The 27,107-nt window shown below is 35.6% G+C and overlaps 1 protein-coding gene across 3 annotated transcripts in view; it reads left to right on the forward strand.

The window, feature by feature from the left end:
* The window catches only part of SPAG16 (sperm associated antigen 16), an 815,445-nt gene that overhangs the window by 53,693 nt on the left and 734,645 nt on the right, over positions 1-27,107 (forward strand). For all 3 annotated transcript variants that reach the window (XM_060410399.1, XM_042244199.2, XM_060410400.1), the window contains exons 6-8: positions 10,868-10,975; positions 13,175-13,292; positions 17,057-17,126. In XM_060410399.1, the coding sequence (XP_060266382.1) occupies positions 10,868-10,975; positions 13,175-13,292; positions 17,057-17,126 (296 nt within the window). The remainder of the gene's footprint in view (positions 1-10,867; positions 10,976-13,174; positions 13,293-17,056; positions 17,127-27,107) is intronic.

Below are 27,107 nucleotides of genomic sequence, written 5' to 3' on the forward strand. Positions count from 1 at the left end.
TGGGGGAACCTGGTGGGCTGCCGTCTATGGGGTCGCACAGAGTCGGACACGACTGAAGCGACTTAGCAGCAGCAGCAGCATAAACCTTGTTTTACTTGGTAGCTGATCTGCCATGATGTTCACTTCAATCTGTGGTAAATAAAAAATTACAGATTTTATTGATTGGAAAACTTTATTTTCTTTTGTATCTTGACTAGCATTTTGTGTCTCTTGCTAATAATGTAGATGACTGGTTCCCAACCTTCTAGGCACCAGGGAGTGGTTTCGTGGAAGACAAGTTTTCAGTGTACCTGTCAGGGTGGGAGGGATGGTTTCGGGATGATTCAAGCTCATTACATTTTTTTGTGCACATTATTTCTGTTTTATTACATTAACTCCACCTCAGATCATCAGGCATTGGATCCCAGAGGCTGGAGACCCCCTGATGTAGATATTACAATTATTCTTAATTGGATGTCTTACTACTAAAAGCAACATTGGACTTGTACTAAATATTCTGCAGTTTGGCTTTCACTCTGACTGTTCTAGTCAAGTGGGCACCCTGTTTTTCATTCTTCTCCTCCCTCCCATGCTGTGAGAATGTGCTTTTCTGCCTCCTCCTTCTGCCTCACAGACAAGCTTACCTTCATGCTGTTTACGCTCTCTAAGGTGTGCTGTCCAATGAGATGGCCACTAACTACACATGGATGTTGACAGACATGTTGAATCAGGTGACAGTAGGTGCTATGCAGAAAAAGAACACAAGTAAAGGAGACAAATAAATGACACACTGCTTTATACAGGATAGTGAGAGAAATCCTCTCAGTTATCTGGAAAGACTGAAGGAGAGGGCCATGTGTCAACTTGGGAAAAGGGAATTCCAGGCAGAAGGAAAAGGAAATACAAAGAACCTATGTTGGAGACAGCTTAGCTTGTTGGAGGATGAGTAAGGTGACCATAATGACTAGATCGATTGGGTAAGTGGTAGAGGCCTTTGTTAGAATTTTTTTTTTTTCCTCTAAGTGGAATGTGAGGCTAATGGATAGTTTTGAGGAGAAAAATAATATAAAGTGGCTCCTGTATGGAAAGTAGATTGGATGGAGGGACATAATCGAACTAGGGAGAGCATTATATCCTGCATAATCTTATAGGCTGACTTATCTCGTTACTACATAATAATAAGTCAGACCAGCTCCTTATGGAAAAATTAGGTCCTTGAAAGGAACACACATGTTGTTATCAAATTCTTCATTACTTACTAACCCCAAACTTTTACTCAGGATGGATAATAATATCAGGCCAGGTATTAAGGATAGAGTAGCACAAGTACATGCTGTCTGTCACTTATTGGCTATAAAAATATAATTTCTCTCAGTTTTCACATATGTGAGTGGGGTGACATTATCCTTGAGGGCATCATTTTAAAGTGTTTAACCCAGTATCTGTCACATGATAAGTGCTCAGTAAAGTGGCTCAGCTGGTAAAATATCCGCCTGCAAAGCAGGAGACCTGAGTTCGATCCCTCAGGTGGGAAGATCCCCTAGGGAAAGGCCACCCATTCCAGTATTCTGACGTGGAGAATTCCATGGACTCTATAGTCCATGGGGTTGCAAAGAGTCAGACATGACTGAGCGACTTTCACTTTGAGAAGGATTAAATCAATATTCTATATTAAAACATCTTTTTTTCCCTCCTTTCAGAACACTCACTACAGTTTGTGGACATATATATATATATATATATATATATATATATATATGCATATGTTTTATTTCCCATTCATTTTGTTTATACATCTGAGATATAAAGATTGTGCTTGTCTTATTCATCACAGTGTAATGAGCATTGTATCTAGTACACAGTATTATTAAGTGGTGGAATAGCATTATCATCTTCATCAACTTTATTATTAGCAGCATCAGTAACGCTGAAGAAAGACCCAAGAGTGGTATCTTTTCCAGAAGTCAGGTATAAGGCAATTTATTTATTTGTTTACATATATGAAGTTTTTAATTCTAAACAAATATCAATCATATAGAAAGTAAACAAAAATAAAATAATGGACCTCATGAGCCAGTCAGATAGTTTCAGCACTTATCAACTTTCTACCATTGTTTCATTTGTTTCCCCCACACTCTACCCCACATTCCATTTATTATTTTTATCATTTTTTGAGTTATAATTTATATAAATTGAAATGTGCATATCTTAGCTACATGATTTTGACAAACAAATGAAGTCTTTTTTTTGTTGTTGTTGTTGGACTTTGATACCTGGGGGAATTTTTATTTTCCAGAATGATGAGATTTATTTTTAACTGTTTTCCTGGTTGGAAACCAGAGAGCAGTTCTATGGGAGAGCAGAGGTGATGTTTTACAAAGAGAGATGGAGCCATCCAGACAGACAGTCTTATAACCTCCCAACTCATAATACAGAGCATTGCTGTCTATCCAGAGATTTCTTTTGTGTCCCTTCTTTGTCATTCCCTGCCCTGGCAATTAATGTTCTGATATTATTTTCCACTTTGGATTAGTTTCGCCAGTTGGAGAACTTTATAAGTGGAATCACAGAGTGTTCATTTCTTTGTGTTTGGCTCCTTCTGCTCATCTAAAGTCTGTAAAATTTATCTGTGTTATTTTTATTTATGAGTAATTTGTTCCCTTTTATTGCTAGTTCAGTTCAGTTGCTCAGTTGTGTCCAACTGTTTGCAACCCCATGGACTGCAGCACGACAGGCTTCCCTGTCCTCCACTGTCTCTCAGAGTTTTCTCAAAATGATGTCCATTGAGTCGGTGATGATATCTGGATTATTTATTGCTAAGTAGTGTCCTATTGTATAGTGTATACCAGAATTTATTTATTACCCTTTTTCTATTGAATTGTTTCCAGCTATAGTTATTGTGAATGATACTTTTATGAACATTTGTGTACAAGTCTTTTTGTGAAAGTGTGTTTTCTTTGTTTTTGGTAAAAACTTGTTTAGTCGCTAAGTCATGTTTCTTTGTGATCCCATGGACTGCAGCATGCCAGGCTTCCCTGTCCTCCACTGTCTCCCAGAGTTTGCTCAAATTCATGTCCATTGAGTCGGTGATGGTATCTAACCATCTCATCCTCTGCTACCCCCTTCTCCTTTTTGCTTCCAATCTTTCCCAGCATCAGAGTCTTTTCCAATGAGTTGACTCTTCGTATCAGGTGGCCAAAGTATTGGAGCTTCAGCTTCAGCATCAGTTCTTTCAATGAATATTCCGGGTTGATTTCCTTTAGGATTGACAGGTTTGAGAATGTAATTTTATAAAGGGTAGACGTTTAAGAAACTACTAGTCCATTTTCCAGCATTCAAGTTGAGTCATTTTACATTCTCAAAAGAAATATATGAGAGCTCTAATTGCTTCACAGTATCACCAACATTGAGTTTTGTCAGGCTTTTAAAGTTCAGCCATTTTAGTGGTTGTATAATGGCAACTTATTGTAGTTTTGATATTCATTTTCCTGATGACTAATGATACTGATAACATTTTTTTGTGCTTATTGGCCATTCATCCATCCTGCTTTCTAAGTCTTTTGCCTGCTATTTTTTTTTTTTTTTTTGCATTAGTTGTCCTATTTGTGAGTTGTAAGAGTTCTTTGTATATTGGATACAAATCCTTTGTCAGAATATTTTGAATATGATGCTTTCTGTGTAAGTCTTTTGCCTGTTTTTTTTCTGTTACATCAATTGTTCTATTTGTGAGTTTTAAGAGTTATTTATATGTTTTGGATACAAATCCTTTGTCAGAATATTTTGAATATTTTTCCTAGTTTATGGCTCAATTCTTTAATTTCTTAATGGTGTCTTTGGATGTTTTAAATTTTGATAAAGTCTTAATTTATCTTTTTTAGAATACTGCTTTTGATATTTTGGCTAAGATACCATTGCCTACTTCCAGGTTAAAGATATATTCTCTTTTCTTTTAAAACCTTCAAAAGTCTAGAACTTAAAAAAAAAATTTAGAACTTGTATTTTCAGCCTACTTTAATTTTTGTACATTCTGTGAGGTAGGAGCTAGAGATTAATTTTCTTTTCAATAGGTATTCATTATTCCATAACCATTCTTAGAAAGAGTTTTTATTCTTCACTGAATTTCTTTGGCATTTTTGTTGAAAATTAATTTCACTCTATAATTGTGGGTCAGTTTCTATTTTCTGTTCCATTCACCTATTTGTTTATCCTTATGCTAATTCCACACTCTTGATTGCTGCAAGTTTAAGTTCTTAAAGTCAGATAGATTACTCTTCCAACTTTGTTTTTCTTTTCTAAAGATTATTTAGCTATTCTAGATCCTGTATTTTCATACAAATTTTAGATTCACTTCGTCAGTTTTTATTGAAAGACTGGGGTGGCATTAGGATTAAGATTGAGTTCAATCTGTTAAAATTTGGGAAGAATGTGTATGTGTGAGTATACACAGATATTTTCATATCCATACATTTTAGGGGGATGGATTGATATATTCATATGTTTTAGTGTTCTATTTGTATATCTCATTTAGTGTTCTATTTGTATATCTCATTCCAGTTATTAGATTATCTTAAATACTGTATATTTGTGAAAAAGCTTGATATTTGTGCCTTTTACATCTAATTATCTAATATATTCACTTTTTGTTACGTTATGAGCTCCATATAATAGGGAATTATCTTGTGCTCAGTATATACTCAGGTTTGCAGCTGTGCCTGACAAATATGAGGGCTTATGTGAATGTATGTTTTTAACATTTTGGCTCTTTAGTTAAGTTTCTAATAATTTTTTGAGTAGTTGATTGATGATTTTTGCCTCTTTCATAGTATTCCTTAGGAGCAGGCATCCTTTCCCTTTTATGATGGTAATTTAAATAACTTCCTCTGGAGTTAAGTCTTGCTCATTTAAAATACTGTCTTCCTTTGTTGGGCTTTTATGTTAAGAAAATACAATGCAGACGAGAAAGGTTTATGGAGAAATATCGATAACCTCAGATATGCAGATGACACCACCATTATGGCAGAAAGTGAAGAGGAACTAAAAAGCCTCTTGATGAAAATGAAAGTGGAGAGTGAAAAAGTTGGCTTAAAGCTCAACATTCAGAAAATGAAGATCATGGCATCTGGTCCCATCACTTCATGGGAAATAGATGGGGAAACAGTGGAAACAGTGTCAGACTTTATTTTGGGGGGCTCCAAAATCACTGCAGATGGTGATTGCAGCCATGAAATTAAAAGACACTTACTCCTTGGAAGAAAAGTTAAGACCAACCTAGATAGCATATTCAAAAGCAGAGACATTACTTTGCTGACTAAGGTCCATCTAGTCAAGGCTACGGTTTTTCCTGTGGTCATGTATGGATGTGAGGGTTGGACTGTGAAGAAGGCTGAGCACTGAAGAATTGATGCTTTTGAACTGTGGTGTTGGAGAAGACTCTTGAGAGTCCCTTGGACTGCAAGGAGATCCAACCAGTCCATTCTGAAGGAAATCAGCCCTGGGATTTCTTTGGGAGGAATGATGCTAAAGGTGAAACTCCAGTACTTTGGCCACCTCATGCGAAGAGTTGGCTCATTGGAAAAGACTCAGATGCTGGGAGGGATTGTGGGCAGGAGGAGAAGGGGATGACAGAGGATGGGATGGCTGGATGGCATCACTGACTCGATGGACGTGAGTCTGAGTGAACTCTGGGAGTTGGTGATGGACAGGGAGGCCTGGCATGCTGCGACTCATGGGATCACAAAGAGTCGGACATGACTGAGCAACTGAACTGAACTGAAAGATTAAGCAGGAATGATACTGACTGGAACTACTAAATAGAAGATAAAAATCTACCATTTTAAAATTCATGAAATGCTTGATTTTATCTTCTGTCAGAAAATATGGACATAAGGAAAATTAATGGCTACTAATGTTAAGAAAACATTAGGTGCTTTACTAATGGACCCTAATTTCCCTTGCAAAATACACTTCTATGAAAGGTCAGAGAGTACCCAGCTTTTCTGAAGACCTATTTAATTTAATGACTTTCAGAAACACACACTGTGGATAAGGATAATAATGGGACCCATGAAATTTCATGCTTTAGTGTTTAGGTAATTGCTTGTTAAATTAAGAAGGTATTTTTTCCAGAGATGGGTGTATCCCTATCTTTTATTGGTTAAGAATATAATGAAAGTTTGAATCTAATATAGTTATGTGGCATTTTTACCATCTGACAATTATTCCAATATTAATTATAGTGGGTTAAACTAATTTATTTCTAACCAATTGAAGAGAATAAAATAGTTGATAATTGTACTGTTATCAAAAATCACTTTGATTCAAGTTTACATGTGAGAAAAAATACACAACAAAGATGGCCTACTTTGATTGGTGCATGGAAATCAGAAAATGTTTATATGGTACCTTTTGCCAAATAATGGAAACAATAACTCAACAAATCCACTATTAAATGTTCACTCCAAAATACTTAGTTAAAGCTATTCAGTTAATAAAAATTATTTTACTGGGAGCATTAAAACTAAAAATAACTTTTTACATACACTATTAAATTATATTTATATGTTAAACATGGAGTTTTGGGGACAGGTCTTTTATAGTGTGAAACCTATGAGTATCTTGCTATTTTATATTTTATTTATATATTTTGATTTGCTGCTTTCCTGAAATGGGTAAGTTAAATAGTTATTCTGTTATCTCATTAAGAAAAAGCATTTAAGTAGTATGTTCTTTATGAATAAATCTAAATAGAATGTTTCACCGAATATCAAGTTCATTGTACTTGAAATAGAATTTCTATATTTTGTATCTTTCTTAATAAAATTTTTCTTTTAAACACAAAGATGTTCTACTAATATAATGAAAAAAATACTAGATAGTTTAAATATTAATTGCATATATGATTATTTCAAACTTTATTTTTTAGTACAACTTCTATTTTTCTTTTATTAAGCAGTTGGGCAGCAGAAAGTTCATAATAGGAAAAGCATCACCATGAAGTGAGTTTAAATTGTTTTACTGAGTAGACTTCATTTTTGCAAACAGAAAGCAAGTCTCTGAAAACCAATTTAATGGTCAGAAAGGCTTTAAGGTCCAATACTTCAGTCAGTTCCTATGCTTTCTTTCCTGGGATGAGTACAGTAGGACTTAAAATGTGTATTTGAGAAGTGAGTTAATGCAATGCTACACATTTGTGGTTCTGCCCAAGAAACTTTCAGCATTATTTTTCTGTTTTTTTTTTTTTAACCCATTATGGTTTACATTTCAGATAAGATAAAAAATATATAAGCTCATTAAGTAATAAATTAAGTTGTTGAAAATAAGACAGCTTTTAGTAGTTCAGTTCAGTTCAGTTCAGTTGCTCAGTTGTGTCTGACTCTTTAAACCCCATGAATTGCAGCATGCCAGGCCTCCTGTCCATCACTAACTCCCGGAGTTCACTCAAACTCATGTTCATTGAGTTGGTGATGCCATCCAGCCATCTCATCCTCTGTTGTCTCCTTCTCCTCCTGCCCTCAACCTTTCCCAGCATCAGAATCTTTTTCAAATGAGTCAGCTCTTCACATCAGGTGGCCAAAGTACTGGAGTTTCAGCTTCAACATCAGTCCTTCCAATGAACACTCAGGACTGATCTCCTTTAGAATAGACTGGTTGGATCTCCTTGCAATCCAAGGGACTCTCAAGAGTCTTCTCCAACACCACAGCTCAAAAGCATCAATTCTTTGGCACTCAGCTTTCCTCACAGTCCAACTCTCACATCTATACATGATCGCTGGAAAAACCATAGCCTTGACTAGACGAACCTTTGTTGGCAAAGTAATATCTCTGCTTTTCAATATGCCATCTAGGTTGGTCATAACTTTCCTTCTAAGGAGTAAGCGTCTTTTAATTTCATGGTTACAATCACCATCTGCAGTGATCTTGGAGCCCCCCAAAATACAGTTTGACACTATTTCCACTTTTTCCCCATCTATTTGCCATGAGGTGATGGGACCAGATGCCATGATCTTCGTTTTCTGAATGTTGAGCTTTAGCCAACTTTTTCACTCTCCACTTTCACGTTCATCAAGAGGCTTTTAGTTCCTCTTCACTTTCTGCCGTAAAGGTGGTGTCATCTGCATATCTAAGGTTATTGATATTTCTCCCAGTAATCGTGATTCCAGCTTGTGCTTCTTCCAGCCCAGCGTTTCTCATGATGTACTCTGCATATAAATTAAATAAGCAGGATGACAATATACAGCCTTGATGTACTCCTTTTCCTATTTGGAACCAGTCTGTTTTTCCATGTCCACTTCTAACTGTTAGTAGAGTCAAACTAAATGTTTATAAAGTTTAAATTCATTTATAAAGATATACAGTGTTACTAATAATCATATATCTTGATATTTTTTATTCATTAGAGCATATTTAACAACTGGTGTACCCTGTATTTTAGGTAGATACATGTAACTATTAGAGGAATTGAATATATCTGTTCTACTATACTAAATGATAAATAATATCATGATAATAGTGATAACAATTACAGAAATTTTATTGAATATTTTTTGTGTCATATAGCATATAAGACACTTTAAACACTTTTCTTTAAAATGAGTGAGGATTCAGGTGTTGTTCTTGTGCTTTCAAAACAAAATATCAACTCAGCCATTTATCTTTTCCACTCTACTTAAACTCTCTCTTCCTTTTCACTCTCCACTCTAGTCAGTGTTAGGCACATTTTAGTGGCAGAGGAATTCTCCCTTTTTTCCCCCCCCATCTTCACTTACATATACACACAGTTAAAACCTGGAAAGAATAAATAATTTTTCTAGTAGTTGGGCTATTCCACAGATGATTTTTCAAGTCTGAATATTTTAATCAACATTTGCATGTATGCCTTTAAGATTATTGGCATGGACATGAAGTTGAGGGTCAGATGGTTAGACTATGAAGTACTGTGACCCATTGTTTATTTACATGTGATCAAAACTACAACATTGACAGTAGAATGAAGAATAATACAGGTAATCCCTAATCAGCGGGAGACGGTGGGGACAAAGAAGGAAACATGGAAGAATGGAAAACAACACTTTTACCATATTCTGTGTGTGACTTGATTTTGTAGTAAGAAGTCTTATTAATCATAATAATATGTGCCATCACAAGTCTGAAAACCTAAACTCATACCACTTTGGCAGCTTCCCAGCCACCGTTCCTCAATGATTGTTCTCACATAGGTCCTAAAGAAGAAATCTATTGCACCCATTTATTTCATGTGAATCTGAATTTTAAAATATGAGAGGTAGATTTATTCCATTCTGAACCTTTTGTGAGCTGTCAGTACTCTAATTCAGTCCATCCATTTTTTAGAATGTGAGAATCTCAATGCAGTAGCACTTTGTCAGTTAACTAAGACTTTTAGATAATTATTTTTCTATTATAAATTATACTTTACACTGTTGTATTGAAATTGACTTATAGAGTAGTGGTGGATAAAAAATTCCCATTAATTTTCTTCGCATGTGACTTCAGATTAAAAAGAATACTCTTGCTACCTTTATGCCAGGGATCTGCAGAAGATACATTTAGTTGAAGAATGCTTCTGTGTCATAGCACTGACACTGGAGACTTTTCTCATTAAGTTACCAGTTATTTGTAATATGTAATATGATCTGTAGGTGGTGTAGGCTTTTCACATGCCTTATAAGAATGAAATCTTGATTTTTCTAGCATTTATATATATATATATATTTTTTTTTTTTTTACAAATATCAGAACTAAGTAACCCACTTAAGCATGTATTCAAGCAAGTTCAGAATTACATTTAAGTCTTTTAGTTCATTTGTAATTATTTTGAATTATTCTATTTTGTATATATTTCAATCTTGTAAACATATTGTCTTTGATAATAGATGGATTGTAAGTTATTGTGGAAAAATACCTTTTATTTTCTTTATTTAAATGAAATGTGAATGACTGATATTTTTGAAACTACAGGTTTTAGCTTGTTCATCCCCCATCCCCATATATGTTATGTTGGTAGGGATATTTCAGTGAAAATTATAGTGGAATTTTTTATTTTAAATTATCTTTTGAATTATGCAGTACTGGATTCAGTTCAGTTCAGTTCAATCGCTCAGTCATGTCTGATTCTTTTGCAGCACCTCAGGTCCCTGTCCATCACCAACTCCCGCAGTTCACTCAAACTCATGTCCATTGAGTTGGTGATGCCATCCAACCATGTCATCCTCTGTTGTTCCCTTCTCCTCCTGCCTTCAATCTTTCCCAGCATCAGAGTCTTTTCAAATGAGTCAGCTGTTTGCATCAGGTGGCCAGTGTATTGGAGTTTCAGCTTCAACATCAGTCCTTCCAATGAACACTCAGGACTGATCTCCTTTAGGATGGACTGGTTGGATCTCCTTGCAGTCCAAGGGACTCTCAAGAGTCTTCTCCAACACCACAGCTCAAAAGCATCAATTCTTTGGTACTCAGCTTTCTTTATAGTCCAACTCTCACATCCATACATGACTATTGGAAAAATCATAGCCTTGACTAGACGGACCTTTGCTGACAAAGTAGTGTCTCTGCTTTTTAATATGCTGTCTAGGTTGGCCATAACTTTCCTTCCAAGGAGTAAGCATCTTTTAATTTCATGGCTGCAATCACCATCTGCAGTGATTTTGGAGCCCAGAAAAATAAAGTCAGCCACTGTTTCCACTGTTTCTCCATCTATTTGCCATGAAGTGATGGGATCAGATGCTATGATCTTAGTTTTCTGAATGTTGAGCTTTAAGCCATCTTTCTCACTTTCCTCTTTCACTTTCATACTGGATTAGAACAGATAAATAAATATTTTTTCAGAGGAGAATAGCACTGAATTTTAAGGTGGTTGTTATTTTTATTTTTATAGCAAGGCCAGAGAAGACTTGCTGAAAACTCAGAAAGAACGTGATTTTCATCGAATGCACCACAAGAGAATAGTCCAGGAGAAAAACAAATTAATTAATGACCTCAAAAGGTAAGCTGCTGATATTTGTTGGCCTGTTTATTAAATAATTATTTAATTAATTTAAAGCAATTTGGCTATAGAAGGATGTTCCAAGTAAAGTTATTCATTGAGTATTGAGCATTTACTCTGTGCCAGGCTCTATACCATGTGTTTGAAATAGAAAGATGAACAAATTTAGGACCTTGCTCTTAGGATTCCCAGGGATTATTAAGGTGTGTGATGGGAGAGTAGCTAAGCAGAAATATAGTGAAATATATTGTTTGTTGCTATGCCAGCCAAGAAGTTGTCACCTGAGTCAGACTGGAGAGTGAGAGGGTTCAGGAACCTATATGTAAAGTAAATGAATTATAACACATGAGTTAACAGAGTGAAAGAGTGGGGTCAGCATGCTGTGCAAAGGCACCAGATCATTGGAGGAACATGACAATATTCACAAAATTCTTAAGCATGGAGAGTAAAGTGCAGAAGCAGCTGACTACCCCTGACCACTTTCTGCTCAAAATAAAAATTTATAATTTGTAACTAAAATTCTCCTTTACTTGTTCGAGGGAGTGCTGCCCAATGGCACTTTCTGTTATGTTATTAATAATTTATATCTACACTGTCCCATATGATAGTCACTAGTCACATCCTCTACTAAGCACTTTCAAAGTGGCTAGTACAACTGATGAATTAGATTTCTGATGTTTATTTAGCATGTAAGAATTAAAGATTTTAAAATTTAAAAAATAAAAAACTAAAAAAAAAAAAGAAAGGTGGGTGGGCTGACGTGGAACAAGCATGGTGATTAAAATGATTGTTTGTAATGTTAAAAAAATTGTAATTAATTTAAGCTTAAATTTAAATAGCCACATTTGAACAACATGACTTTGGGATGGTCATGATAACTGCTGTATTTTGGAGTGGTTATGGTCATTGTGGCTATTATGATTTCTTAATTATAGTCTATCCTGTGGAGCTTCAGAATCAATATACTTTCAAGTTAGCAGTATGTTAGAAATTAGCATTTTTCTGATTTTTCTTAATTGAATCCCTGTAGAAATAAATACCACTTTAATAAGAGAGAGACTGCATTAACTTGGTGGGGAAAAAAGACCTTGAGAGTGTGAGAGTCATTAAGTCATTGACTTAATCTATTCTTTTGGTCTCATATATTGGCCTTATTTTTGTGTGTTTTTGGTTCATAAAATTGTTCCAAGTCCATAAAAATTCAGAAAAAAAAGAAATGGTCTGTTTTCCTCTTAACAAAACATTGATTAAGAAATAGTACAATGTAATGAAAAGAGCTTGGATTTTGAAATCAAATAAACATTGGAAACGTGGCTCCGCCACTTACATTTGTGTGCTCATTGTAATTCTGTTTCTTATCTGTGAAAACTGTGATAATAAAAGTGCCTAATACAATGTCCGAGCAAAATAGATAGCATAATATTCAATAAACATATTGTAGAATATATACAAAGGGATAAAGTACTTAATTTTCTTAATATGAGGTTATTCATACTTGTTTTCAAGACCATCCTTAATTTTGATGTGAATAACACTTTGTTTAATCATCCATTGTTTGTAGCCCTTGTCTTGTTGAAAATTGTTTTTGAATTAAATAAACTGAAATTTTCTTTTCTGTCAATGAATGGCAGTGACTTCTGGGTGCATACTTGAATAGAGCAAAAGGAAATAGAGAACTAACCAACTCAAGAGAAAGGTGACTCTCCCACCTCCAGCCAGGTTGCTGGGAAGCTGCATGACAAATAATACTTCTTATACTTCTTGGCTTTGTTGTATTGACCTTTATATGGTTTTCACTTTTCATTCAAATGCAAAAAATAGGAGAAAAGAGGTTCATAATGTTAAGTGGAAATCACTGATTTAGTTCAATTACCCTTTGCTGTTACTGCTGCTGCTGCTGCTGCTAAGTCGCTTCAGTTGTGTCCGACTCTGTGCGACCCCATAGATGGCAGCCCACCAGGCTCCCCTGTCCCTGGGATTCTCCAGGCAAGAACACTGGGGTGGGTTGCCATTTCCTTCTCCAATGCATAAAAGTGAAAAGCAAAAGTGAAGTTACTCAGTCGTGTCCAACTCTTAGCGACCCCATACTGCAGCCCACCAGGCTCCTCCATCCATGGGATTTTCCAGGCAAGAGTACTGGAGTGGGGTGCCATTGCCTTCTCTGCTATTACCCTTCATGATGCCCTTTATTTTCCATAGGTTGAAGTTGCATTATGCATCATATGAACCAGCTATAAGAGTATTACATGAAAAGCACCATGCTTTACTGAAGCAGAAAATGCTGACCTCTTTGGAAAGGGACAGAGCAATAGGACAGGTAAAGAGACCATCCAGGCTACCTGAAAATGATATTTAACCATTTATTTTTTTTATAACATTATCAGAAATATTGGTTTTTGTTTCTGAGTTAAATTTTAAATGATTTTCACCAATTGTCATGTAAAAATGATTCATTTGGAAACATCCAGGAAAATATTTTATCCACTTTAAAAATATAAAGATTATTATTGAATTAAAATTACTTAATGAAAATATAACTTTTTAGGAGATTATTAAAATATTGTTAGAGGGAAAACCTGAGCCATTAAAACTTAACAAATCTTAGACTGGGTTTTAAATGCCATCTATGATGGCTGTAAACCTGGACCTTACCTAAACACTTTAAATGCAAATTTTTCATACATAACATAGAGCCATAATGACCTATCTTTTAATGTTGTTGTGAAACAGATGAGATGATGAATAGAGCCTCCATGCAGTTTCCTCCTAAATGAATATTTGAAACAACTAGTTACTAACTCAATTTTCAGTTATTTTTCCTATTGACATCCCTTTTCTTCCTGTTGTATTTTTGTATAGGCCTAGCCCTTGGGTGGTAGAGTGAGGGATAGCTAGTATAGAGTTCAAGAATAATAAAACAGAATGTTTCTTGGTCATGGTAAAAATATGTAACAGTTGACTAGAAAGTATAAAACTGCTACTATGCTTAGCATTCTTCTATTTTTTTCTGGAGATACTGATTTTTGGCCAAACTTTTAGAAGCTACAGAAGTTTGCACAATGGTTGCAAAAGCATGAATGATTTTATTAAGGCATACATTAATCAAATGTATATTGTCTTTTCTTGAGTGTAATTTTTAGTTACTAAAATGAGAACATCACTTGTATCCTTTGTGCTCGAAATTTAATTGTGTGTTCTTGAATATATGAATTAATGGTAATATTGTCTAAAAAGAGTTTAACAATAGTTTGCAGTTTTATGGCACTATATTGTCAAATCTTCAGAACGTCACTTCTTTGCTTCTTTTCATCGAACCTGTTCTTACAGCCACCTAACAGGAGGCACATTACCATTGCCAGGAACACTATGAGCTAGATTCAGATTGCTCTTGCTGCTTTTCCTGCCACAAACCAACTTAGACTTTTGCTACCACCTTCCTCTCCTTTACCCCCTGTTCTCATGCTCATATTCCTGTTATTCTTCTCCCAGGAGGAACTCTGACATGGCCATATATTCCCATGTGACCATGTGTGTTTAGTAGGACAGACCACTCATACTAAGTTTTACTACTCAAGGGTATCAGGGCCTTCTAGTACTCATGATGGCAAGTGCCTCCACTCCCCTCCAGATTGTTGATTTCTCCATCTACCACCTGTATCTATCACTGGATCTTCTAGTCAGTATCTTTGTGATCAGGGATAAGTTAACTTCCTGAATGGCCATTCATTCCCCTGTCTCTAATATGAAGTTAGATCAGGCCATATTGAGACATATTTAGGCTGTGTACAGTCTTTGGTTCTTAAAATGTTCACCACTGGTTTAGTTAAGCTCAAGATGAAGAGTGGTAGGAGTCAGTCCTAGCTGTGCTGCAAAAGCAGCCATGTGAACATTCAGGTAATTATATATATGTGTCTTGTCTCTTACACATTAAGCAAAGGTAAAATTACTTGCCTTATGATTGATATGTATCTAAAGTAAAAACATGTTTAAAATCATTCTCTCTCTGAGGAAGGGTTGAATTTTACACATTCAGATGTGTAAAGAACTGTATCTACAACTTATTTTGTCTTTGAACTGCTGTTCCCACTGAAGATGAAATAAAACATAACCTGCTATTAAAGACTATCCAGTCTCTGAATTTAACATAGGGCACTTGGATGTTATATTAACTGATTATTTAGCTAAAGCATAACAATCGGTATTAATTTTCTGTCTTCAAATAGCCTCCTCTTCTCACTCTTCGCAGATGACACCTAGTGCAAGGGACATTTGTGTATCCACTGGCCCAGAGTCTACACGGTGTCCTCCTGGCCTTCACTTTCTAGCAGAGTGTGACTGATTTGGTTATATTCCTGGCTCTTACGTACATGGTTCTGGGTGGTTCCTTTGAGTGTGAACCTAATATAACTTGCTTATTCTATGGCTTAGGCCACAGCATCTGTAAGATCCTTAACATCTCTAACCTCACTGACCTGTGTCTCATTCACTGTCATTTCCTTGAAAGTGAAGTGAAAAAGTCACTCAGTCTTTGTGACCCCATGAACCATACAGTCCATGGAATTCTCCAGGAGATCTTCCCAATCCTTTTCATTTCCTTAAAAAAACTTATCTTAATGGCCATTTAGCTTACTGAGTTTTCTCAAATACTTTGCATGAAAAAGGGTTAGATTGTAGAATTTTTAATGCTATTTAGTTCATAATGTAAAAGAGTGAAATTATACTGTGAGATGACAAGATCTAATAAGTATGTGTTTCTAAATTATTTTGATAGATAATAAACAATGTGGTCACTTTTAAATTTATTTAAATCTTATGGAAACATCTGTAATTTAATTATTTTCAACTTTACAAAATTCCCCCAAATCTCCAAAATTTGGAATTAGAGCCCCATTTTTGAAAAAAGATAAAGTATAATTTATTTTTAGTATATATATATATATATACACATATATATATATACATATATATGTATAATAAATTACATGTTATCTTTTTTGGATCATGGGGTTCAATTCAGGAAATATTCTAAAATACATGTGTGGGTATATATATATATATACACACACATACATACATGCATTTCTAGGTCTATCTGCTGAGAGGCTCTAGAAATAATGACACTGCAGTTTCTAATACTATTATCTTGTAAGAAGAAGTGGTGCTTCTTGAAGTAGCTGATAGTAGTCTGGGCGAAGCAAATACAAGATGAGCCTGGGTGAGCATTTGAGGCATCTTGTTGTGCTAGATCGTAGGAGATGTTCATAAAGTAAAAAAGAAAACAAAGAAAGAAGGAAGGATTAACTGCTACTCAGTGACAGTAGAAAAATATGTGTATCTGTATATAATTAAACATGATAATTTTTGTTGGTATAATCATATGAGGGATGAGACAGCTCTTTAAGGTTGAATTTTTAATTTAAATCTATTGTTCAGAAAATATAGGTAGATAGTATGCCACCAAACTCACAAATGTTCTTAACTATAAGATAAGTTTAATAAAACAAGGAGAGTTTGTGGGTGGAAAATGAGCTAAGAGTATTTAGGATAGTGATAGTCTCTTCATATTCACTTCTCAAGAAATATTTACCTCATCTTTCATGGATATGAAGATGAATTAGGCTATTGTAAAGCAATTTCAGCAGAGGAGAAAACTCAAAGTAGAGACCTGAATAATTATTATTAAAAGTGTGTGGCAAGTATTCTTGGTTCAGGAAACTATGCTGTGAAATAATGTTTCAAATGTTTACCTATAATAGATACTTAATTCTTGCTGTGAACTTGAATTTAGACTTAAAATTACGTTATCTTTTATTGCAATTAATATTTAAATTTTTTACTTCCCTGGTGGCTCAGTTAGTAAAGCATCTGTCTACAATGTGGGTCTACAACCCTGGGTTCGATCCCTGGGTTGGGAGGATTCCCTGGAGAAGGGAAAATTTTAAAAATTTAACATTTTAAAATACCTAGGAATTAATGCAAGAGAGATAATATTTCCTATATTTTTAATCAGTATTTAAGCATTTTAATCCATTTTGGAGTCATTTAGCATATAACCTCTTACCTTTGGATTTTACTTTTTAGATTTCTGGACTTCAAGAAACACTGAAGCATATGGAAATAGGGCATGGTTACCATGCTCCTGAATTTAGAGGTAAAATTCAAATATGAAAAAACTAACATTATTGCTTGGTGATTTCTCAGTCTTGTCAGAACTCAAGTTATTCATTTGAGTAATTATTTAGCATGAGTGAATACATGGTATGGTAATTTTCATAAACTAAAATGTTGATGAAAAGATCAAGAAAAAAATATAGAATAGAAAATTGTATAAATTACTTTTAGAGAAAAATAGGGGAAAATTATTTTTTTTTTACTGCTTCTGCTTCTGGCCCTGATGGAGTATCTTGTGCCAGACTAGCCTTCTCCTCATAAATCACTGTAAAACTATATTTGAGGCAATTATTTTTAGGCATTGGAAAGCATCACAAGTCAGAGAACACAAATGATAGAGGGAAAATTTATAAGTTGAACTTCACTATCACAATGGCTGGGAAAATTTCCAAACCAAACTCTATGTAGCTGGAGGTAGAGAAGAACGTGGCAGTCCTGTATGAACTGAAAAGGCAAAGACTATAGTTCATAAGTTGTTGAAGCATCTAGAATCTGTAGGAAAGGGTACCAGATAAGAGGGTGCTGTAATGAATAGTGGCCTGGTTTATGAGGGAGTTTACTAAGAGTAGTTAGGTAATGGCTGGGTTAGGTATGCAGGACTACCTGATACTAGAGAGAGAAGAAGAGAGAGAGAAGTAGAAGAAGAAGTAGAGAGAAGACTCTACAGGATTAAGAGGAGACCAGTGGTCTATATTTCTCTTTTGTGCCAGTACCATACTGTTTTGATTACTGTAGCTTTGTAGTATAGTCTGAAATCATGGAGCTTGATTCCTTCAGCTCTTTTTTTTTGTTTTCCCCTAAAATTGCTTTGGCTGTTCTAGAAATTGTCATGCTGGGTTAAGTCAGTCAGACAGAGAAAGACAAGTATTATATTATAAATCTTATGGGTGGAATCTAAAAAGTTGGTATAAATGAACTTATCTATAAAATAAAAATAAGAGTTATTGATGTAGAAAGCAAACTTATGGTTACCAGGGGGTAAAGGGGGAATAAATTGAGAGATTGGGACTGACATATATGCACTACTATATATAAAATTGATAGCTAATAAAGACCTTGTGTATAGTACAGGGAACTCTACTCAGCAGTCTGCAATGACCTGTATGGGAAAATAATCTAAAAATGAGTGGATACCCAAGTCCAAGAAACATAGAGAGTTCCAAATAGGATAAACCCAAGGCGAAACACCCCAAGACACATATTAATCAAATTAACAAAGATCAAACACAAAGAACAAATATTAAAAGCAGCAAGGGAAAAAAAACAAATAACACACAAGGGGATTCACATAAGGATAACAGCTGATCTTTCAATAGAAACTCTTCAGGCCAGGAGGGAATGGCAAGACATACTTAAAGTGATGAAAGACAATAACCTACAGCCCAGATTACTGTACCCAGCAAGGATCTCATTCAGATACGAAGGAGAAATCAAAAGCTTTACAGACAAGCAAAAGCTGAGAGAATTCAGCACCACCAAACCAGCTCTCCAACAAATTCTAAAGGATATTCTCTAGACAGGAAACACGAAAGGGTGTATAAACCTGAACCCAAAACAATAAAGAAAATGGTAATGGGATCATACTTATCAATAATTACCTTAAACGTAAATGGGTTGAACGCCCCAACCAAAAGGCAAAGACTGGCCGAATGGATACAAAAACAAGACCCCTCTATATGCTGCTTACAAGAGACTGACCTCAAAACAAGGGACACATACAGACTGAAAATGGAGGGCTGGAAAAAGATATACCACGCAAATAGAGACCAAAAGAAAGCAGGAGTGGCAATACTCATATCCAATAAAATAGACTTTAAAACAAAGGCTGTGAAAAGAGACGAAGAAGGCCACTACATAATGATCAAAGGATCAATCCAAGAAGAAGATATAACAATTATAAACATATATGTACCCAATATAGGAGCACCGCAATATGTAAGACAAATGCTAACAAGTATGAAAGAGGAAATCAACAATAACACAATAATAGTGGGAGACTTTAATATCCCCTCACACCTATGGACAGATCAACTAAACAGAAAATCAACAAACGCAAACTTTAAATGATACATTAGATCAGTTAGACCTAATTGATATCTATAGGACATTTCACCCCAAAACAATGAATTTCACCTTTTTTCAAGTGCTCATGGAACCTTCTCCAGGATAGATCACATCCTGGGCCATAAATCTAAACTTGATAAATTCAAAAAAATCGAAATCATTCCAAGCATCTTTTCTGACCATAATACATTAAGATTAGATCTCAATTACAGGAGAAAAACTATTAAGAATTCCAACATATGGAGGTTGAACAACACACTTCTGAATAACCAACAAATCACAGAAGAAATCAAAAAATAAATCAAAATATGCATAGAAACTAATGAAAATGGAAACACAACAACCCAAAACCTGTAGGACACTATAAAAGCAGTGCTAAGAGGAAAGTTCATAGCAATACAGGCATACCTCAAGAAACAAGAAAAAAGCCAAATAAATAACCTAACTCTACAACTAAAGCAACTAGAAAAGGAAGAGTTGGAGAACCCCAGAGTTAGTAGAAGGAAAGAAATCTTAACAATTAGGGCAGAAATAAATGCAAAAGAAACAAAAGAGACCATAGCAAAAATCAACAAAGCCAAAAGCTGGTTCTTTGAAAGGATAAATAAAATTGACAAACCATTAGCCAGACTCATCAAGAAGCAGAGAGAGAAAAATCAGATCAATAAAATTAGAAATGAAAATGGAGAGATCACAACAGACAACACAGACATACAAAGGATCATAAGAGACTACTATCAGCAGTTGTATGCCAATAAAATGGACAATGTGGAAGAAATGGACAAATTCTTAGAAAAGTACAATTTTCCAAAACTGAACCAGGAAGAAATAGAAAATCTTAACAGACCCATCACAAGCATGGAAATTGAAACTGTAATCAGAAATCTTCCAGCAAACAAAAGCCCAGGTCCAGACGGCTTCACAGCTGAATTCTACCAAAAATTTCGAGAAGCGTTAACACCTATCCTACTCAAACTCTTCCAGAAATTTGCAGAGGAAGGTAAACTTCCAAACTCATTCTATGAGGCCACCATCACCCTAATACCAAAACCTGACAAAGATGTCACAAAAAAAGAAAACTACAGGCCAATATCACTGATGAACATAGATGCAAAAATCCTCAACAAAATTCTAGCAATCAGAATCCAACAACACATTAAAAAGATCATACACCATGACCAAGTGGGCTTTATTCCAGGGATGCAAGGATTCTTCAATATCCGCAAATCAATCAATGTAATTCACCACATTAACAAATTGAAAAATAAAACCCATATGATTATCTCAATAGATGCAGAGAAGGCCTTTGACAAAATTCAACATCCATTTATGATAAAAACTCTCCAGAAAGCAGAAATAGAAGGAACATACCTCAACATAATAAAAGCTATATATGACAAACCCACAGCAAACATTATCCTCAATGGTGAAAAATTGAAAGCATTTCCCCTAAAGTCAGGAACAAGACAAGGGTGCCCACTTTCACCGCTACTATTCAACATAGTTCTGGAAGTTTTGGCCACAGCAATCAGAGCAGAAAAAGAAATAAAAGGAATCCAAATTGGAAAAGAAGAAGTAAAACTCTCACTGTTTGCAGATGACATGATCCTCTACATGGAAAACCCTAAAGACTCCACCAGAAAATTACTAGAGCTCATCAATGAATATAGTAAAGTTGCAGGATATAAAATCAATACACAGAAATCCCTTGCATTCCTATACACGAATAATGAGAAAGTAGAAAAAGAAATTAAGGAAACAATTCCATTCACCATTGCAACGAAAAGAATAAAATACTTAGGAATATATCTACCTAAAGAAACTAAAGACCTATATATAGAAAACTATAAAACACTGATGAAAGAAATCAAAGAGGACACTAATAGATGGAGAAATATACCATGTTCATGGATTGGAAGAATCAATATAGTGAAAATGAGTATACTACCCAAAGCAATTTACAAATTCAATGCAATCCCTATCAAGCTACCAGCGATATTTTTCACAGAACTAGAAAAAATAATTTCAAGATTTGTATGGAAATACAAAAAACCTCGAATAGCCAAAGCAATCTTGAGAAAGAAGAATGGAATGGGAGGAATCAACTTGCCTGACTTCAGGCTCTACTACAAAGCCACAGTCGTCAAAACAGTATGGTACTGGCATAAAGACAGACATATAGATCAATGGAACAAAATAGAAAGCCCAGAGATAAATCCACACACATATGGACACCTTATCTTTGACAAAGGAGGCAAGAATATACAATGGAGTAAAGACAATCTCTTTAACAAGTGGTGCTGGGAAAACTGGTCAACCACTTGTAAAAGAGTGAAACTAGATCACTTTCTAACACCACACACAAAAATAAACTCAAAATGGATTAAAGATCTAAATGTAAGATCAGAAACTATAAAACTCCTAGAGGAGAACATAGGCAAAACACTCTCCGACATAAATCACAGCAGGATCCTCTATGATACACCTCCCAGAATTCTGGAAATAAAAGCAAAAATAAACAAATGGGATCTAATTAAAATTAAAAGCTTCTGCACAACAAAGGAAAATATAAGCAAGGTGAAAAGACAGCCTTCTGAATGGGAGAAAATAATAGCAAATGAAGCAACTGACAAACAACTAACCTCAAAAATATACAAGCAACTTATGCAGCTCAATTCCAGAAAAATAAACGACCCAATCAAAAAACGGGCCAAAGAACTAAATAGACATTTCTCCAAAGAAGACATTTGGTTGGCTAACAAACACATGAAAAGATGCTCAACATCACTCATTATTAGAGAAATGCAAATCAAAACCACAATGAGGTACCACTTCACACCAGTCAGAATGGCTGCGATCCAAAAATCTGCAAGCAATAAATGCTGGAGAGGGTGTGGAGAAAAGGGAACCCTCTTACACTGTTGGTGGGAATGCAAACCAGTACAGCCACTATGGAGAACAGTGTGGAGATTCCTTAAAAAATTGCAAATAGAACTACCTTATGACCCAGCAATCCCACTTCTGGGCATACACACCGAGGAAACCAGAATTGAAAGAGACACATGTACCCCAATGTTCATCGCAGCACTGTTTATAATAGCCAGGACATGGAAACAACCTAGATGTCCATCAGCAGATGAGTGGATAAGAAAGTGGTGGTACATATACACAATGGAGTATTACTCAGCCGTTAAAAAGAATTCATTTGAATCAGTTCTGATGAGATGGATGAAACTGGAGCCGATTATACAGAGCCAGAAAGAAAAACACCAATACAGTATACTAACACATATATACGGAATTTAGAAAGATGGCAATGACGACCCTGTATGCAAGACAGGAAAAAAGACACAGATGTGTAAAATGGACTTTTGGACTCAGAGGGAGAGGGAGAGGGTGGGATGATTTGGGAGAATGGGATTCTAACATGTATACTATCATGTCTGACGCAGGATACAGTACGCTTGGGGCTGGTGCATGGGAATGACCCAGAGAGATGTTATGCGGAGGGATGAGGGAGGGGGATTCATGTTTGGGAACGCATGTAAGAATTAAAGATTTTAAAATTAAAAAAAAATAAAAAAAAATGAGTGGATATATGTGAGTGTATATGTGTGTGTATATGTGTGTGTATATGTGTGTGGATATATGTGTGTGTATATGCTATATGTATATGCATGATTCACTTTGCTGTACACCTGAAACTAACACAACATTGTAACCAACTGTGAAAAGTGAAAAAGTGAAAGTGTTAGCTGCTCAGTCATGTGCTACTCTTATCGACCCTATGGATTGTAGCCTGCCAAGCTCCTCTGTCCATGGAATTCTCCAGGCAAGGAAACTGGAGTGGATAGCCATTCCTTTCTCCAGGGATTTTCCCAACTCAAGGATCAAACCTAGGTCTCTTGCATTGCAGGCAGATTCTTTACCATCTGAGCCAAAACTATACTCCAGTACAAAATAAAAAACAGTGGAAAACAAAAGACAGAGAGGGAGAGAGGGGACCAGGGACTCTAGATAGCAAGCAGTGCTGGGATACATTGGCTTTCTGGCCATATCTGGATGCAGACATGTTTGCATCCAGCAAAGATGTTGAATAATTTTTTCAACACCTTGGTGACACAGTATTAACATTAAGCATCCTGTGGTGGCTCACAGGTAAGAATGTGCCTTCCAGGGTAGGAGATGCTGGAGATGTGGGCTCAATCCTTGGGTTGGGAAGATCCCCTGGAGAAGGAATTAGCAACCCACTCCAGTATTCTTGCCTAGGAAATCCTATAAATTCTGCTTAATACAAAGATTAAGATTTCTTCTTCTTAATTTTCTTAAAAGAATGACTGATAAAAACTGAAATTATAGCATTGTAAAATAATGATTATAAGGTATATAAAGGATAAGAAGAAAGGTATAAAAAGACCTTTGGAGGTACCATCCAGGTGATAAGAAGATAAGGTATATAAACAAAATAATAATTTTGGGGGAAGTGCAAATGCTCTATATCTTGATTTTGGTGGTTATATGCCTACTTATCTTTGTCAAAATTTACCCAACTCTACACTTATAATGTATTATTTTATTTTATACAAATTATATCTCAATATTGTTAATTTACAAAAGAATGATGGAAAAATCTAAAATACAGAAAGACTGAAAAAGGGTACATTTTTAACAAAAATTATGTTACTTCCAGATGACTGTTCATTGTGTTTTCTGATTAATTAAGCTTAAAAGAAATATGTAGCACACTCATATTCAAAACTTTTTCTTAGCCTTGATTCAATCATTCCTATCTTAATTTATAGTAAAAAAAAAAGAAATATCAATTATGCTCAGTAATGCCTAGAGATTCTGCACAGTGATGTTTATTGCACTCATATTTATAGTAACAAAAGGAGTCTTAATCCTTAACCACAAGTTAATGTTAAGAATGAAACAATATTAATGTTAAGACTAAGAACATGTGGTATTGGATCCTGTCTGTTGAATATGAGAGAGACTGAAAAATATTTACATAATTTTGTGTGATGTGATTATTTCTACCTTTTTTCTTACTGCATTTTTTCAAAGAATATATATTTCTGTTTACATCAAAAGTTACTTTTTTCATATGTAGATAATTTTTAGAAGATGTTGACTAGGAAAAAATACACACAATGTAAATGTTGAGGGTTAGATTTTATTAGAAGAGAGTATTTCAGGAGACCCAGAGAACCACCTCCCAGGAGGTGGGAAGGAGCCAGGCTATATACAAATTTGCAGCAAGGTGACAGGTAATCTGAATATTAAAAGATTACTCTTAATTAAGAAAATCCAAATCTCTCATAAGAGATTTAGCGATCTTCTATGTATGGGAAACAGTATGAAAAGGCAAAAAGATACAACAGTGAAAGATGAACTCCCCAGGTCATTAGTGCCCAATACGAAGAGTGGTGAAATAGCTCCAGAAGGAATGAAAAGGCTAAAAGGGGAAACAACACCCAGTTGTGGATGCGTCTGGTGGTGAAAGTAAGTCCAATGCTGTAAAGGACAAATATTGCATAGGAACCTGGATTGTTAGGTTCATGAATCAAGGTATATTGGAAGTGGTCAAACAGGAGATGGCAAAAATGTACATTGACATTTTAGGAATCAGTGAACTCAAATGGACCAGAATAGGTAAATTTAATTCAGATGACCATTATATCTACTACTACGGGCAAGAATCCCTTAGAAGAAATGGAGTAGCCCTCAGTCAAAAAAGAGTCTGAAATGCAGTACTTGGATACAATCTTAAAAACAACAGAATGATCTTGGTTCATTTCCAAGGCAAACCATTCAGTATCAAAGTAACCCAAGTCTATGCCCCAACCAATAATGCTGAAATCTAAAATTGAATGGTTCTATGAAGACCTACATGATCTTCTAGAAATAACACCCCCCTCCCCCCCCCAAAAAGATGTCCTTTCCATCATAGGGAACTGGAATGCAAAAGTAGGAAGTCAAGAGATACCTGGAATAACAGGCAAGTTTGGCCTTGGAGTACAAAATAAAGCAGGGAACAGGTGAACAGAGTACTGCCAAGAGAATGCACTGGTCTTAGCAAACACCCCATTCCAACAAGACAAGGGACTAGTCCACATGGACATCACCATATGGCCATACTGAAATCATACTGATTACATTCTTTGCAACCAATGATAAAAGCCCTATACAGTCAGCAAAAACAAGACTGGGAGCTGACTGTGGCTCATATCATGAACTCCTTATTGCCAAATTCAGATGTAAATTGAAGAAAGTAAGGAAATCAACTAGGCCATTCAGGTATGACCTAAATCAAATCCCTTTTGATTATACAGTGAAAGTGACAAATAGATTCAAGGGATTAGATCTGATAGAGTGTATGAAGAACTGTGGACGGAGGTTCGTAACATTGTATAGGAGGCAGTGATCAAAACCATCCCCAGGGGGAAAAAAAATGCAAAGATGCAAAATGGTTGTCTGAGGAGGCCCTACACATAGTTGAGAAAAGAAGAGAAGGGAAAGGCAAAGGAGAAAAGGAACGATACACACATCTGAATGCAGAATTCCAAAGAACAGCAGGAGAGATAAGAAAGCCTAAGTGAACAATGCAAAGAAATAGAGGAAAACAATGGAATGGCAAAGACTAGAGCTCTCTTCAAGACAATTAAATATAACAAAGCATGCAAAGATGGGAACAATAAAGGACAAAAACAGTGTTGACCTAACAGAAGCAAAAGATATTAAGAAGAGGTGGCAAGAGTACACAGAAGAACTATAGAAAGTAGATATTAATAACCTGCATAACCATGATGGTGTGATCACTCAGCTAGAGCCAGACATGCTGGAGTGTGAAATCAAATGGACCTTAGGAAGCATCACTACAAAGATAGTGGAGATGACGGAATTCCAGCTGAGCTATTTCAAATCCTAAAATATGTTGCTTTGAAAATGCATGCAGACTCAATATGCCAGCTAATTTGGAAAACTCAGCAGTGGCCACAGGGCTGGAAAAGGTCAGTTTTCATTCCAATCCCAAAGAAAGGCAATGCCAAAGAATGTTCTAACTACCCCACACAATTGCACTCATTTTACTTGCTAACAAGATCATGCTCTAAATCCCCCAAGCCAGGCTGCAGCAGTACGTGAACTGAAAACTTCCAGATGTGAAAACTGGATTTAGAAAAGGCACAGGAACTAGAGATGAAATTTTCAACATCCATTTGATCATTAAAAAAGCAAGAGAATTTCAGGAAAAGAGCTATTTCTGCTTCAGTGACTACGCTAAAGCTTTTGACTGTGTGGATTTCAGCAAACTGTGGAAAATTCTTTAAGAGGTGGGGAATACCAGACCACCTTTCCTGTCTTCTGAGAAATCTGTATGCAGGTCAAGAAGCAACAGTTAGAACTGGACATGGAACAACAGACTGTTTCCAAATTGGGAAAGGAGTATGTCAAGGGTATGTGTTGTCACTCTGCTTGTTTAACTTATATGCAGAGTACATCATAAAAAATCCTGGGCTGGATGAAGAACAAGCTTGAATTAAGATTGTCAGTAGGAACATTAATAACCTCAGATTTGCAGATGGCACTACGCGTGAGGAACTCCGCCCATGGCAACTACCCTTATGACAGAAAGCAAAGAATGAAAGAGCATCTTGATTAAAGTGAAAGAAGTGAAAGAGGACAGTGAAAAAGCTGGCTTAAAACTCAACATTCAAAAAATGAAGATCATGGCATCCGTCCCCATCACTTCATGACAAATAGATGGGGAAGCATTGAAAGAGCGACAGACTTTATTTTCTTGGACCCTGAAATCACTGCGGATGGTGACTGCAGCCATGAAATTAAAAGATGCTTGCTCCTTGGAAGGAAACCTGTGACAAGCCTAGACAGTGTA

This window comes from Ovis aries, chromosome 2 (assembly GCF_016772045.2).
Source record: "Ovis aries strain OAR_USU_Benz2616 breed Rambouillet chromosome 2, ARS-UI_Ramb_v3.0, whole genome shotgun sequence".
Classification (NCBI taxonomy): domain Eukaryota; kingdom Metazoa; phylum Chordata; class Mammalia; order Artiodactyla; family Bovidae; genus Ovis; species Ovis aries.